Source organism: Rhinolophus sinicus, chromosome 5 (genome assembly GCF_057876585.1).
Source record: "Rhinolophus sinicus isolate RSI-liver-muscle chromosome 5, RSI-T2T, whole genome shotgun sequence".
Taxonomy (NCBI): Eukaryota; Metazoa; Chordata; class Mammalia; order Chiroptera; family Rhinolophidae; genus Rhinolophus; species Rhinolophus sinicus.
This window is the reverse complement of record NC_142505.1, coordinates 47,923,117-47,938,496: the sequence shown is the minus strand read 5'-3', so window position 1 is coordinate 47,938,496 and position 15,380 is coordinate 47,923,117. Positions and strand designations below refer to the sequence as shown.

Below are 15,380 nucleotides of genomic sequence, written 5' to 3'. Positions count from 1 at the left end.
CTAACACTGATTTTGGGAAATCTCAGTTATTATTGCTTCGAATTTTTCTTTTATTCCTTTTTCTCTTCGCCTAGTATTCCCATTACACATGTTACACCTTTTGTAATTGTTCCATTGTTCTTTGGTATTGTTTCATCTTTTTTATTCCTTTCCAGTTTTGTAAGTTTTTATTGACATTTTTTTTCTACCTCACTGATTGTTTCCTTGTCTGAACACAGTCTCTTACGTTTCTGGTTTCTAGCTTTTCCTGTTGATTGTTTCTTAGAGTTTCTATTTATCTGCTTTTTTTTTTTTTTTTCCTATTTTTGCATGCCCTCTGTTTCAATTTGAGATGTTTCTTTTTTAATATAATCATTTGTAGCTATAAATTTCCCTTTTACCACTATCAGTGCCTCTCCTAAATTTTGATAAATTTTTATTTGTCTCAAGGTATTTTCTAGATTCCCTTGTGATCTCTTCTTTGACCTACAGTAGTTCCCTCGTATCTGTGGTTTCACTTTCCATGGTTTTAGTTACCTGTAATCAACTGTGGTCCTAAAACATTAAACTGAAAATTCCAGAAACATAATTCATAAGTTTTAAATTGCACGCCATTCTGGGCAGGGTGATAAAATCTTGTGCCATTGCCATCCTGCACCATTCCATTTCATCCTGCCCAGGACATGAACCATCCCTTTCTCCAGCAGTATATGTTCCCTGCCCATTAGTCACTTGGTAGCCATGCTTGTTATCAGATTGACTATCACAGTATTGCAGTGCTTGTGTTCAAGTAACTTTTATTTTACTTAATAATGCCACATTCATACAACTTTTATTATAGTAGATTTTTATAGTTGTTCTTTTTTATTATTGTTAATTTTTTACTATGCCTAATTTGTAAATTAAACTTTATCATAGGTATATGTGTATAGGAAAAAACATAGTATCGGGTTTGGTACTATCAGCAGTTTCAGGCATCCACTGGGGGTGTTGGAGCATAGTCCCCGTGGATAAGAAGGGACTACTGTATTGGTTAAGAGTGTGCTTAATTTTTATATATTTGAATTTCCTAGTTTTCGTTCTGTTATTGCATTCCAGGTTAATTGCAGTGTGATCAGAAAAGACACTTAATATGATTTCAGTCTTTTAAAATTTGAGACTGGTGTTTTGGCCGAACATTATGGTCTGTTCTAGAGAATGTTCCGTGTGCACTTGAGAATGTGTATTCTGCTGTTGTTGAGTATTCTGTCAATGTCTGTCAGGTCTAATTGGTTTATTGTTATGTTCAAGTCCTCAGTTTCTTTTCTGTCTGGTTGTTCTATCCATTTTTGATTGTAGGGTACCAATTTGTTTAGAGATCATCATAATTTTAATATTAAACCTAATATGAATATTTTAGGAAAGGAAAGTTGCAGAATAGTGTCACTCATGAATACTGATGCATAAATACTTGCATACAAAATAATAGCAAACTGCATGTAGCTATATTTAGAAAAGATGATATATTAATAACGAGTGTATTTTTTCTAGGAATGCAAAGTGGTTTAACATTTGAAAATTAGCATAATTCACCGCAGTAGCAGAATAAGGGAGAAAAATCACATCATCTCAATACGTAAAGAAAAATTTTTGATAAAGTTCCACACCTACCATGGTAAAACTCTTAGCAAACTATAGGTGGGGATTTTCTTAGCTTGATAAAGGATATCTATAAAAAAGCTACAGGAAATTTTATTAATGGTAATATGATGCATGCTTTCCTTTTAATATGGAGCAAGACAAAGATGATGGCTAACATGACTTCTGTTTGATATTGTGCTGGAGGTTCTAGCCAATACAATTAGGTAAGAAGAACAATAAAATGTATAAAGATTAGGAAGGAAGGAAAAAAATACTGTTTGCAGATGAATAACATAATTTGCAGGTATGTTAATGAGTAATTTCAGCAAGATTATTAGATACAAGGTAGCATTAAAAAATCTAGTTCTATATACCAGCAACAAACAAAAATTGAAACTGAAAGATGTGATTTATAATAGTATAAAAACATAAAATGGCTAGGAATAAATGTAATAAAAATTTGCAAAGAAATTTCACACTGTCATTGATATATGTTAAAATGAAGGACTGTACCTTGTTTATGTAATGGAAGACTCACTATTGTAAAGATGTCAATTTTCTCTAAATAGATTGGTAGATTTACTGCAACCTAAGTCAAATAACAAACAAACAAAAAATTTTTTTTCTAGGTAGAAATTGGCAAGCTGATTCTATAGTTCATGTGGAATATAAAGGAGCAAGGATAGCCAGACACAACTAAAGAATAAGATAAAATGAGAAGACTTGATGTACTAGATATCAAACTTAATTGAGGCAGTTGTAATGCTACTCTAAGGATATACAAATCAGAAACAGATCCACTTTTGTAGGGACACTTAATTTATAACAAAGGTGGCAATTTACAGTGGTGATGAAAGGTGGTGGGAAAATTGTATATGCATTTTCAAACAAAACCTGACCCCTCCCTAATATCATATCTAGAGATTAATTTAAGGTGGATACTAGTCCTAAATATGAAAGGCTTGTAGAAAATAATATAGTACAATATTTTTTCTGACCTTTAGGAACAGGGGGACATTTGCTTAAAAATACAGAAAAAGCACTAATTTTTAAAAGGAGAAACATTGATAAATCAGACTTCTATTAGAATTATGAACTTATGTTCCTTAACACCATCAAGAAAGTTAGAAAATGTTTTTAACAAGTAACTGACAAAGGACTGATACCGAAAATATAGACTCAATAAAACATTGGCAAGAAACTTAGACATTTCCCAAAAGAAGAAATCTAAATAGTTAATAAATATAAAGGTTCTCAACTTCATTAATCAGAAAATGCAAATTTAAATCATGATGTTATATATTACACACCTTCTAAAATGGGTAAAATGAAAAAGAAAATACTAAAGTGTTGGTTAGAATGCTGGAGCAAAAGGATTTTGGCTACTGGGAGAGTAAATTGGTGTAACCACTTTGGAAACCAGTTTGACTGTTATAGAAATCCATGTATGTATGCACCAAGAGACATACAAAAATACTCATATAATCATGGCAGTATTATTTATAGCCTTCCAAAACTGGGAAGTACTCAAAATGCCTATTATTAGTAGTATTAGAAAGGATAAATTGTGGCATATTTGTATAATATAATACTATATAGCAATGGAAAGAAACTACTGTTACATGCAACAGCATTTATGAATCTCATAAGCAATGTTGCATAAGAGAAACTGCACAAAGAAAAACATTCATGATGCATAATTTTATTAACCAAGTGTGAAAACACAGGCAATATTAAACCATAAATGCATTCAGGGTAATGATTACCTTTGAGGAGTACAACAGGGTATAGAGATTAGAAAGAGGAGCAATTTTTACACGGAATGCAGGACTTTCCCTCCCTGGCTCCCTCCTTTCCAGGATTCCCCTCACTTTCCTATAGTTGTGATTGCCACATTGCTTTTAGTGGTCAGGTCTCCATAGTCTCCTCCAGTGTCTGAGAGTTCCTCATTCTTTCTTTGTCTTTCACGGTCTTGACACTTTTGAAGAGCGTATTACTTTTTGGTTAGTTTGTAGAATATTCTTCAATTTGGATTTAGTTTTTCTGATGATTAGCTTGGGTTTATGCAGACTTGGCAAAAAACGTAAAAATGATTTTGTGCTTTTATTGTATATCAAGGGTGTATGATATTGATGTTTTCAGACTGGTGGTATTATTAACTAATTAACTTTGATCAATTAGTGTGGTTTCTGCCAGATTTCTTCATTGTAATGTTACTGTTTTCCCCTTTGCAATTAGTAAGAATCTTGCAAGGAGAACCTTTGGGATGATGCAAATACCATAGTCATTGGAGTCATGTTAGCACTGACCCGTGAGTCCTGCCTGCAGGTTTATTTCTGTGGTTGTCTAAGGGTGGTTTTCTATTTCCTTCACTTTTTTCAATTTTTGTTAATTGGTCTTCTACTCTAAGGAAGAACTGTCCCCTCATCTCTCTCAATTATTTTTAACAGTATGGACTCATGGATATCTATTTAAATCTATGGATTATGATTCATTACTCTTATTATTTATTTTATTGCGCAAATTGTCCCACATGTGACCATTGGGAGATACTTCTAGTTGACTCCCATGTCTTTTCCAAACGTCTCCATCATTTTTGGAGCATTTCCTTACTTTCTGGCATCACAAGATACTCCAGACTCTTAGTGTGTTTTCCCTGCCTCAGAATTGGATTCAGTTTTTTCTCCATGGAGCCGTTCTTATTTATTTAGAAATCAAGATTTGGACACTATATTTGCTATTGCTACTGAGTATCATTACTTATAGTTCCTGTCAATTCACAGAGCTAGGAAATACTTATACATTAACATATACATATATACACATCTATACTTTTTTCTGTATCTGTCTGTAATCATGACCTCATTCTGATACCTTGATTCCAATTCAGCACCACAGATTCATTCTCTTCTTCCCCTTCCTTGTTTTTACTTCTTTTTCCTACAATGAGAAACCTTTCATTATCAACAACATGTTTATTTATTTATTCTTAGTATACACATACAGTAGTTCCAGAATTGCTAACCCATACCTTTGTGATTATATAATTTGTCATGTAAATTAGGACACTTTTGAGAGACAAAAGGGACATTATTAATTATTATTCAAAGACAACAGGTGTAAACAGACTGTTTCAGGGAGACTGAGAGGTGTGGCTCCGTGCATATGGTAATATTATACTAATTTATTATTATAGCTTATTTTTGTCCTTTACCTTTTCTAGTTTCATAAATTTTCTTTTGAATGATCTAGAAATCACTCTTGAAAACTTAATGTGTTGAAAGCTGTTAAAATGTTGAACATTTAGCGATTTATATACTTAATAGAAAACATTTTCTGATCATAATAGACTGCTTTGGTGAAAATATTGAGTTCTATTAAAATTTCTTCCGAGTCAGATGGAACAGAGCAGAGCAGTATTGCTATTCCCTGTTTTGTTTGGATCACTCCTATGAGTTAGAATTGGAATTTCTCCGGTTTCCCTTGAGAAGATTTTATTGCATTTAGTGTTTCAGAATTGTAAGTCTTAAAAAAGAATGTCTGCCAAAGAAATACTCATTTGAGCTACCTGTCTGGTGATTGATAACATTTCCCTGTTCAGGTGGACACACGTTTGCAAAATGGATTTGCTCCTGGGATGAAACTGGAGGTGGTTGTGAAGACAGATCCTGAAACTTACTGGGTTGCAACCATCATTACCACCTGCGAGCAGTTACTCCTCCTCCGTTACGATGGCTACGGGGAGGACCGCCGAGCGGACTTCTGGTGTGACATCAGGAAGGCTGACCTCTACCCCATTGGGTGGTGTGAGCAGAATAAGAAGACCCTCAAAGCCCCAGAAGGTAATAAAATACTGCCTATCAAGACATAATAGGATATTGCAATAGGAAAATCAGGGCTATCCACAATCTTGAGGTTTTCAGTCTCCCACACACATAGGTTTTCCTAACTTTTGGAAGTTAGTGTTTTGAAGGAAAATATTTATAAGGAATAATGCACATGTCCTATTTTTAAAAATTATTTTCTGTGCTCCATAAAGCCTCAGGTTTTTATGACACAGGGAACAAACATCAGTTGCTTAAAATCCTGTAAGACTGTGAGGCTCTCTGAATTTGAGACATGTATTTCTGTTTATCTTAAAGTATGTTGGGCCAGGTTGATTCTCGTTTTGACTTTATTGTCCTTTCTCCTCTCATCCACAAGCGATCTGGAACCTATAAACTCTTAAAATGAACCGACTGAAGCTTTCTTTCAGGAAAGAGCCCCTTTGGGGGTGGAATCCATATTCAGCAGGACAGAGACAATAGGACAAAAGAAAGAGAAGGCTCATATAAAGGTAGAGAAAGGGGCGAGAGACTGCAGATTTAAGAAAATACCAGACCTTAAATGTTTTTCTTTCAACTTCTTATTTTGATATAATTTCAGATATGCATAAAAGTTGCAAAAATAGTATAGAAAATTCTTGGAGACTTTTTGCCAAGTTTTCCTAAATGTTGACATTTTACTTTAACCTTCCCCCTTCCAACCCTCCCTTTTTCCTCCCTGCCTCTCTTACACACACACACACACACACACACACACACACACACACACACGTTTTTTTAATGAACCATTTGAGAGTCAGTTGTACATATAATACCCTTTTCTCCTAAGTATTTTAATGTACTCCTAAAAACAAGGACATTCATGAGCACAGTAAAATAACAAAATCAGGAAATTAACTGTGATATACTATTATTTAATCTATAAACCTTATTCAGTGAAATGTTTTTTATAGTAAAATAAAATCCTAGTTCGTATTTTGCATTCAGTTGTCATGTCTTGTAAGATTCTTTTAATGTGGAAAAATTCCTCAGTCTTTCTTTGTCTTTCATGACGCTGACATTTTTTAAAGGTGCAGGCCAATTTTCTCAAAATGAATGTGTGTGCATGAACTTTATTTTTTAACATAAATAAACATTTTTTTTTTTTTTAAGTAAAAGTGAATCAGTTTAAAAAGTCACCTGTGGGGAAAGAAGGGAATAGAATGAAGGGGACATGGATAGAAGCTAGAGTTGAATTTTGAACAATGTAAATATGTTATATAGCTGTAAAACAAAATGAAGTTTTAAAAAGCGTTTCCTAAAAAACAAAAGCATAATCAAAGAAATGTAACTATGAATGGAGCTTGTGAACTAACTACCCAGAGATGAACCATTTCAGTGACTTTTTTTTTTTAATTAAAGTTTATTGGGGTGACAATTATTAGTAAAGGTACATAGGTTTCAGGTGTACACTTCGGCAGTACATCTATATATCATATTGTGTGTTTACCACCCAGGGTCAGTGGCTTTTTATACAATAATTTGAACATATATCCCTAGTACAAAAAAAATTGCAAAAAAAATGTATAGTGTTTTTATTAATCATTGTTGATGGTAGAGTTGATGTTATTTTGGAATAATTATGTGTGTATTGTGAGATAAAGGAAATTAATAATTAAATGTGTAATTGAGAAATAGAATTTTCAGTATGAGAGAAAGGACACAGCTTAGATGAATAAAGTTAAGTAAAAATGCTGTCTTCATGAATTTGTATTGAAAGTGTCAATATGAACTCCTTATGTGATTTATCTTAAAATATAAAAAGAAGATATTTATTAGTTCTAGACACTGATAAGGCCGAGGAACACAAACTCTGTAACAATGAGCACCCTCAGCACTCTAATTATGATCTCTAAATACCATTTACACCAAAACAAATTAGGGCTCCTTGGAGACATAGCCAATTCCTGGACCGGAGTAGGAAATGTACAAGATGAGCTTGATACATCCTTTTATACCATGTGAAAAAGATATCAGTGACTATTTACTAGGGTCATGTCAAAAGGACTGAGGAGCCAACCTGAAGAGACTCCCTCTGGTTAAAGATGGGACAGTTTGACCATCAATACGACAAGAACTGCAGTGGCCTGAAACATACCATGTGTGACTTAGTCTGTAATTCCATAATGAAATTTTTAAACAAAACTGTCATTGGTTGCTTTTGGAGAATGCTAGGGAACCAGCTGATAATTTTGAAGGCTAGTAAATACGGGGAAAGAATAAAGAGAATTAAGCATATATCCTGCCTCTCTTTCTGATCTATACCTTAGGGTAGTAATCAAATAGTTGAAGAAGAGAAATTTTTCTTTGTAGAAGTATTTTGGTTAGTAAATGAACAAGGGATGATAGAAAATTACCATTTTTAGCCCTTAATGAATGATTGTATCTGTGTAGTGACCATTAAAAGCTACATCACAAAAGGAGAGACAACCAGACTGCATGTGCCTCTTGATAGGATTGCAATTCCACTTATTAGAAGTAGTCTTGCTCCTCTTTTCCCCAAGAGTCAAACCTGAATTTGATCAACCCTCTAGCTCTAAATACTGATTTATAGAAAATATTGAGGTCAGTGAAACACTGGTTACCGGGAGGCAGCCAGTAAAACCAGACTGAGGAAAACTACATAGAGGACAAAAGGCTGAGTCTCTCAACAAATATGCTACAAGAAAAAGAGAATGTAGGCTGAGGGAAGATAAGGAACATACAGATTAAAGGAGTTTTAGGCGATATATCAACCATTTGTGATAAATGGGTCTCATTTGCATCTTGATTTGATTGAGCAAATTGAAAAAAACCATTTATGAGATATTTGGAGAAATTTTAACATGGACTAAGATATTTGATGTTAAGGAATCATTGTTAATTTTTAAGGTGTAGTTATGTAAAAAATTATTTTGTTTTAGAAATATATACTGAGATTACATTGGATGAAATCATATGATATCAGGAATTGGCTTCTAAATAATCTATGGTTGGGTGGGGTGTGGAGTGTGTGAGGGTATAGATGAGATGTTGGCAAAGTATCTGTAAAAGACCAGATATAGTAAATATTTTAGACTTTACAGGGCCATGTGGTCCCTGGAACAGCTGCCCAACTCTACCTTTGTAGTATGAAAGTACCCACAAACAGTATGTAAACAGGCATGGCTATGTTCCAATAAAACTTTATTTACAAAAACAGATAGGCTGGATTTAGCCCACAGGTTATAGTTTGCTAACAGCTCCTGGTCTACATGGAAAAATTGACCATGAAGCGACAGTTGTTAAAGCAAGGGTACATGAGGATACATTATACTATTTTTCTCTACATATATATTTGAAAATTCCCATAATAAAAAATAAAGTAGGTACCTCTTAGATAAATTATAGCAACAGGGAGTTGGACCTATTATTCTCTTTGTTTTGCATATAACTCTTATTTAACTAACCAGGAAGTCCTGTGTTTCCCCGAAAATAAGACCGGGTCTTATAAAGTTTTGCTCCAAAAGACACACTAGGGCTTATGTTCAGGGGATGTCGTCCTGAAAAATCATGCTAGGGCTTATTTTTTGGTTTGATCTTATTTTTGAGGAAATACGGTAGTTCTATCTAGAGGAGGATTTTTGTTTTAAGCTTTCAAGGAAGCAATATGTTGGACTGTTAGATACTAAAATCACAAGTGCATCTCTAAACCATTTTCACTGTATTCTGTTGAGTTGAGTTGAGTTTCTCTGTGTTCCGGGGCTGACACGAGTAACCACTCCTTTTATCCCCTGACCCAGGCATCAGAGATAAGGTGTCCGACTGGGAAGCGTTCCTGCGGCAGAGCCTGACAGGAGCGTGCAGTCCTCCTGTCCCGCTGCTCGACGGCGTGAGTCATGCTACTTGCAGAATCAGTGGAAACCCTTCTAATCCTTAGTGATACTTACTTCCTGTCCAAGGAATCTTAAAATTGGTTACTCCTTTATTACCCCAAGGCAAATAAGCATTATTACTACAGACATAGGCAAGGGTTTTGGGAGGTTTAAACTTACCCTCTGAGGTTGCACGCTGTGGCTTGCTGTAGTGTTCTGAATTAGTTGCTTGTGCTTTTGATGTCATATCCAAGAAGGCTTTGCTTAACTCAAGGTCATGAAGACATACTCCTATATTTTCTTCTAAATGTTTTATAGTTTTAGCTTTTATATTTAATTCTCTGATCTGCTTATATTTGCCTGTAAAACTTGATTGGTGAACACTCTTATTTCAAGCTGATCTTTATGTTTTAGACTCATTGTATTCTGTTTAGTCAGGGCTTGGCACATACTAAACACTCAGTGAAATTTGAATTAATGAATGAATCATGAACAAATGAATTAATAAATATCCTACTCCACATTGACCTTGATTCTGCCATCCTAATCTTTAGCTGTGAACGTGTTCCTCTATTTGTTCGTGTTCTTTTGCATATATATGAATATGTAGGTGTCACAGAGCAGTTCTTATTAGGAAAAAAAATTAAGAAATGGTTAAGTGATGATGTTGGAATCAGGATCCCTTTTTATTCTTTATTATAGCTTTTAATATATATCTACAGAGTGAAAATTAAACTCCCCCCTCCCATCATTGTAATCAAGATGCCTACTGTGTTCATAAGAACATTGTTGTGAAATGAGTGAAAAATCAGAAACTGAAATGCCATCAGTAGATAAGTGGATAAATTACTGCCCATTGTAATAATCAATAAATCAAGAATATCAATAAAACAGTTTAAAAGAATGAGGAAGATTTATATGTGCTACAATAGAAAGAGAGCTCTGATATATTAAGTGACAAATTGAAAAACAGTATACAGTGCTCCTATTTTTCAAAAAAATATGAGAGAGAGAGGTGTGGATGTTGACTTGTGTGTAAAAAACCCAGTCTCAGAGTGTATGCTAAAGTGTTTATTGTATTTCTTTCTTGGCGGTGGGATTGTGGGGGATTTTGACTTTATAATCATGTTTGATTTGATTTTTTCTTTAATAATGATCATATTTGCTTTTACAATGATATTTTAAAACTTCTTACTAGATGAAACTATATAACACAGTCCTAGAGATAGAGATCTGTTAGGATAGTTTTATTGCATTATAGGTAGATTTTCTTTAAGACAAACATTTTTATATCACCTATAAATTATACTGTAGTATTTTGTGTGATAGTAGGCAATTCAGTGTCACTGACTTTGGGTAAAAATGTAAAGGCTAGTTTGAGATCATTTAAAACTTGACTTTTTAAAATATCGTGTTAAGTCTTATATTTAATCATTTCACTTTTTTTTTTTACCTACAGCTCCGTAATGGGAAGAATCCTTTAGATCTCATTGCTCCAGGTTCCAGGCTAGAATGTCAAGCTTTCCAGGACTCTTTAAGCACTTGGATTGTTACTGTAGTCGAAAACATTGGGGGAAGGCTGAAACTGCGTTATGAAGGACTTGAAAGTTCTGACAATTTTGAACATTGGTTGTATTACTTGCATCCGTTTCTTCATCATGTTGGTTGGGCAGCTCAACAGGGATATGAACTTCAGCCCCCATTAGGTGAAGAATAATACAACATTTTTCTTTTAACTATTACATTATTGTTATTATTTTTATTAATATCTATGAGACTGAAAAATGCATTATTTTGTGTATTACAAAACCCTTTGTTACTTTGCATAATAGAGATATTGCAAAAATGTATATGGAGTTGTTAAATGCCTATTTTTCTTTTGGTTTTATTGCGTTTATAATTTGCTGCACATATTAATATATGTACCTCATAGACTTCTGCCCCAACTCATACTGACTTCTTACCAAAATTAAAGAAAAATTCCCTAGGTAACATTCATAAAGGTACAGGAGAAGACAAGTCTTGGGTTCAAAGTAAATTGTCGATTAAAAGAAATTCCAATAATATTAAAACTAGAGTTACTGGTTAAATCAGTTTGCATTTATTATTACGTGCCCCAGTTTGGATGTTGTTTTATGTTAGTTTTTGATTACAGCAATCCTTCTGCTCTCAGTATAAGTTTTTTTTCCCATACTTAACTACTCAGACTCTGAACGGAGGAGACAAGTACTGAAGTTAAGGCGCAGGTTCTTTGAGTGAAGATGGTATAAGTGGGCTTTTTCTTTTCCCAGTGGAAAGTGACTGTTTTGTTTATGTGAATGCTTTCAGAATAGTTATAAAGTGTGTCAGTTCTGCCATCATTTAAAGCATCTTGTTTTGTTTTATTAAAGCCATCAGACATCTGAAAAATGAGGCTGAGTGGCAAGAGATCTTGGCCAAAGTCAAAGAGGAGGAGGAAGAGCCATTACCATCTTACTTATTTAAGGTAAAAACAAAAACAAGTAAAGCAATTTGCAGGAGGTGCAAAGCATAAAATAACCCCTGGAGTCAGTGAGAGTGTTGTGGCCTCTGCAGGAGGGGAGCAGTTTGAAGGCTAGAGTGATGGTCATCCTTTTCTTCTTCTAAAAGTAGTCCAGGTTTTCTCCCACAATTCTCTTAAAGTGTTTGCAGTCTTAACTATCGTGTTTCCCCGAAAATAAGACTGGGTTTTATATTAATTTTCACTCCAAAAGACACATTAGGGCTTATGTTCGGGGGATGTCATCCTGAAAAATCATGCTAGGGCTTATTTTCCGGTTGGGTCCTGTTTTCGGGGAAACGTGATACATAGCCCTGACTTGTTATCACATAAACTTGGTTTTCCTCCGTTGGCCCTTGTATTCCAAATGTAGAGAGTAGGAGTGCTTCCTGAGGTTTTATTCCTCAATAATTTTTTTCCAGGGAAGAAAATTACAGGATTAGGTTATTTACCAGAAGCATTATTTTAATTAGAGTATTATTCAGCTATATATAAGTATAAAATTAATGTGAAAATATTATATTTTTATTTCCTCTTGGTGTTTGCATTTCAGGACAAACAAGTGACTGGCACACATTCATTCTCTGTAAATATGAAATTAGAAGCTGTGGACCCCTGGTCTCCTTTTGGGATCTTTCCTGCTACAGTTGTTAAGGTAAAACAGGGGCAACTCTCTTGATAAGAATTCCTCTCAGGCTGACTGGATTAAGAAATCGATAGTATTTTGAACTTCAGGCTCTACTAATCCAACCCATTGTTTTCTCCTAAGCTGTGAGGCTAGAATTACTTCTGTGCACATTTTGAATTTGTATGGTCCAGTTCTCCATTCATTCTTCTGATCTTGGTCTCCCCAGCCAACCAAAGCCTGAACACCATAGTAATGGGGGGCATGTTTTGGGGGCAGACCTAGCTGTACATGAGTAGAGGAGGTTTCACCAGCAGGTGGGCCATGATATCTGAACAGTATGGAGGCAGGCAGTGTCATCAGTGTCCGGCCAGGTGAAAGGCTTCTTGAGGTGAGGAGGTGTGTGCCGAGCAGGTGATTAGGGTCACGAAATCTGACAGTAGAATTGCTCTAGCCATGGATTCAGATTCAGATTTTAATCTTTTGGAAGACTGACAATAGTACTGCTCTTGTTAGGAGTAACCACAAGAACTGGGCAGGTTGTCAAGGCCCAGTTACTTAGTTACTAGAACTGAAGCGTAAGGTAAAGGATTTCAGTTAAAAGCCCATTGACTGAAAGTGGAGCCAAAAATCAAATATGACTAGAGGAATAGTTGCTTGGATGCTGAATTGTCTGACCTGTTAAGATATAAATTTTCCTTGTCTTGGAAGAAGATTATTCTTAGAATAAGGAGGAGTTCTGATCCTACAGCGGCGTAAGACGGCCCTATCTGGAGTATGAAGGGCAGTGGCGGGGGGAAGGAGCCAGAGGAGGCACATAAAACCTTTTCTTTGACATTTAAAACTAGACTAGGATCTGAAAATCTTAATGTAGTGGTATACTTGACTCTTCATTAAGCCTAAACTAAATTTTGTTTGGAGCCAAAACACTTGGATTTGAATCCAGATTCTGCCGCTTCCTGGCTGCATAACATTGGGCAAGTTATTTAACCTCTTTTAAAATTTAGTTTCTTTATCTATAAAATACGGTTGATAATGGTACCAACCTCATTAGATTGTTAGGAAGATTAAAATTGAATTAATACTTTAAAAGCCTTGAAAGACAGTGCCTGACACAGAGATAATATTTATTGAGTGCATGGTATTATTATTAATACCCATTGTAGCTGTGAACTTTTGTAACATGTTTGGCTATGCCAAGGAAATGACATATATATGTGTGTACACACATACATACCCACACACGCACCCATAAAACCATTCATCTATTTTATCTGTTAAATTGTATGTACACAGACACACACACACACATAAAACCATTTGTCTGTTTTATATGTTAAATGGTATGAATTGTATGTATACACACTCACACACACACACACACCCATCAAACCATTCGTCTGTTTCACCTGTTAAATTGTACACAGGTTTTCGATGAGAGGTACTTTCTGGTAGAAATGGATGACTTGAGACCGGAGAGACGTGCGAGGCGATCTTTTGTGTGTCATGCTGACAGTCCTGGCATTTTCCCTGCGCAGTGGAGTCTGAAGAATGGTTTACACATCAGCCCCCCTCCTGGTATGCATTCGTATAGTGCGTTGTTCACTGGGAACTTACCTTTGAAATGAGATTCATTAGATGGCATCACCTGGGCATTTTGTCCCTCTTTCTCCTCATGCCCCAGCCCGTGCTTAACATTTTGGGGACCTAAGACAAGTGTAAATGAAGGCCTAGGTTCCATATATTTACAAATTTGAAAGTTATAAATTAAGCTAAGCTATTAAGTAAAGTATGTTTGATCTATCTACCTTGACAAATGTATCCTCATAACAGCCTGGTTCCATGCAGGTTCCTTAGTTCATTCCCTCTGGTATCTGTTGGGAGGTCACAGAGGGGTGGGAGTAGGATGTACAGTGAGTGTTGGGAGCTGGCTTATGAGAAGGGACCTTAGAGCCAGAAACAGGAGGTAGATTTTTGGTGATTTTTAGGTTTCTGGGACTCATCTTGGAGGGATACTTTTTGGACTCCAGAGAGAGGTTTGTGGTCAAGAGTAGGATACAGAAAGGCTAAGGTAGGAAAGTAGCAGCTCTTTTTCTGATGTTTGTAACTTTGCAAAATACAGCCTTTGACCCGTTAGTCAAGGCTCATAAATATGACTTAGTTGAGCTTGACTGAAATTTTTAATATTTTTTAAATTGGAGTATTTGGAATGTCAGGGTTTATCTGATTTTTATATCAGAAAACCAGATTATTTGATTGGTAGTCTATGTATCCTTTGTTAGTAGGCTTTTGGTAAAGCACAGTTTTACTTTCAAATGGTGACTGCTGGAATCGGGGCTGAAAGTGCTGTTTTGTGTTAGCAGGAGTCACAAACTCAGAACCTTTGCCTTCCATTCAGCCTTCATTCATCCAACAAACATTTATGAAATATTTGCTTATGAGCCAGGCATTGGGCTTGTCTCTGGGGAGACAAGTGAGTATGACACAGTTTTTTCAAGGAGCAAATAAGGAAAAAGAGTAACAGAGTCTCACATGTTTTTCTCCATCAGTGAACAGAGAGTAGGAAGAGCCTGCCTGATGGTGATGGTGGTGGGGGACACATCTACAGGAGGAAGGTCTTGTTTTGCAGGAAGGCTCTGGATATCCCAAGTTCTTTATCCTGCCTGTTGCCTTTGTGTGAAAAGAAAAAAACAATTATTAAAGATACTGGAGCTTTCAGCATTGTTATAGATGACCTAATTGTTTGTAAATAAAGGAAAGTAGCAGATTATGTAATTGAAAATGTCAGATAATTTACTGTGAGGAATTGAGGTAGAGGCAGAGGGAGAGCATGATGCCAATCTCAGTTGGGCAGAAGAGGTGATTGCAGGGGCTGTTTGGCTGTAGGATGGCATAGTCTTGAGTAAGCCACTTGGTGCCCGTGAAACACTGAGCTCTGCAGA

General features: G+C 35.5%; 1 protein-coding gene across 6 annotated transcripts in view; it reads left to right on the top strand.

Moving 5' to 3' along the window:
• SFMBT1 (Scm like with four mbt domains 1) overlaps positions 1-15,380 on the top strand; it is a 107,380-nt gene that overhangs the window by 69,950 nt on the left and 22,050 nt on the right. For all 6 annotated transcript variants that reach the window (XM_019724275.3, XM_019724279.3, XM_019724278.3 and 3 more), the window contains 6 exons: positions 5,201-5,441; positions 9,224-9,312; positions 10,755-11,001; positions 11,686-11,780; positions 12,367-12,468; positions 13,866-14,016. In XM_019724275.3, coding sequence (XP_019579834.1) covers positions 5,201-5,441; positions 9,224-9,312; positions 10,755-11,001; positions 11,686-11,780; positions 12,367-12,468; positions 13,866-14,016 — 925 coding nt within the window. The remainder of the gene's footprint in view (positions 1-5,200; positions 5,442-9,223; positions 9,313-10,754; positions 11,002-11,685; positions 11,781-12,366; positions 12,469-13,865; positions 14,017-15,380) is intronic.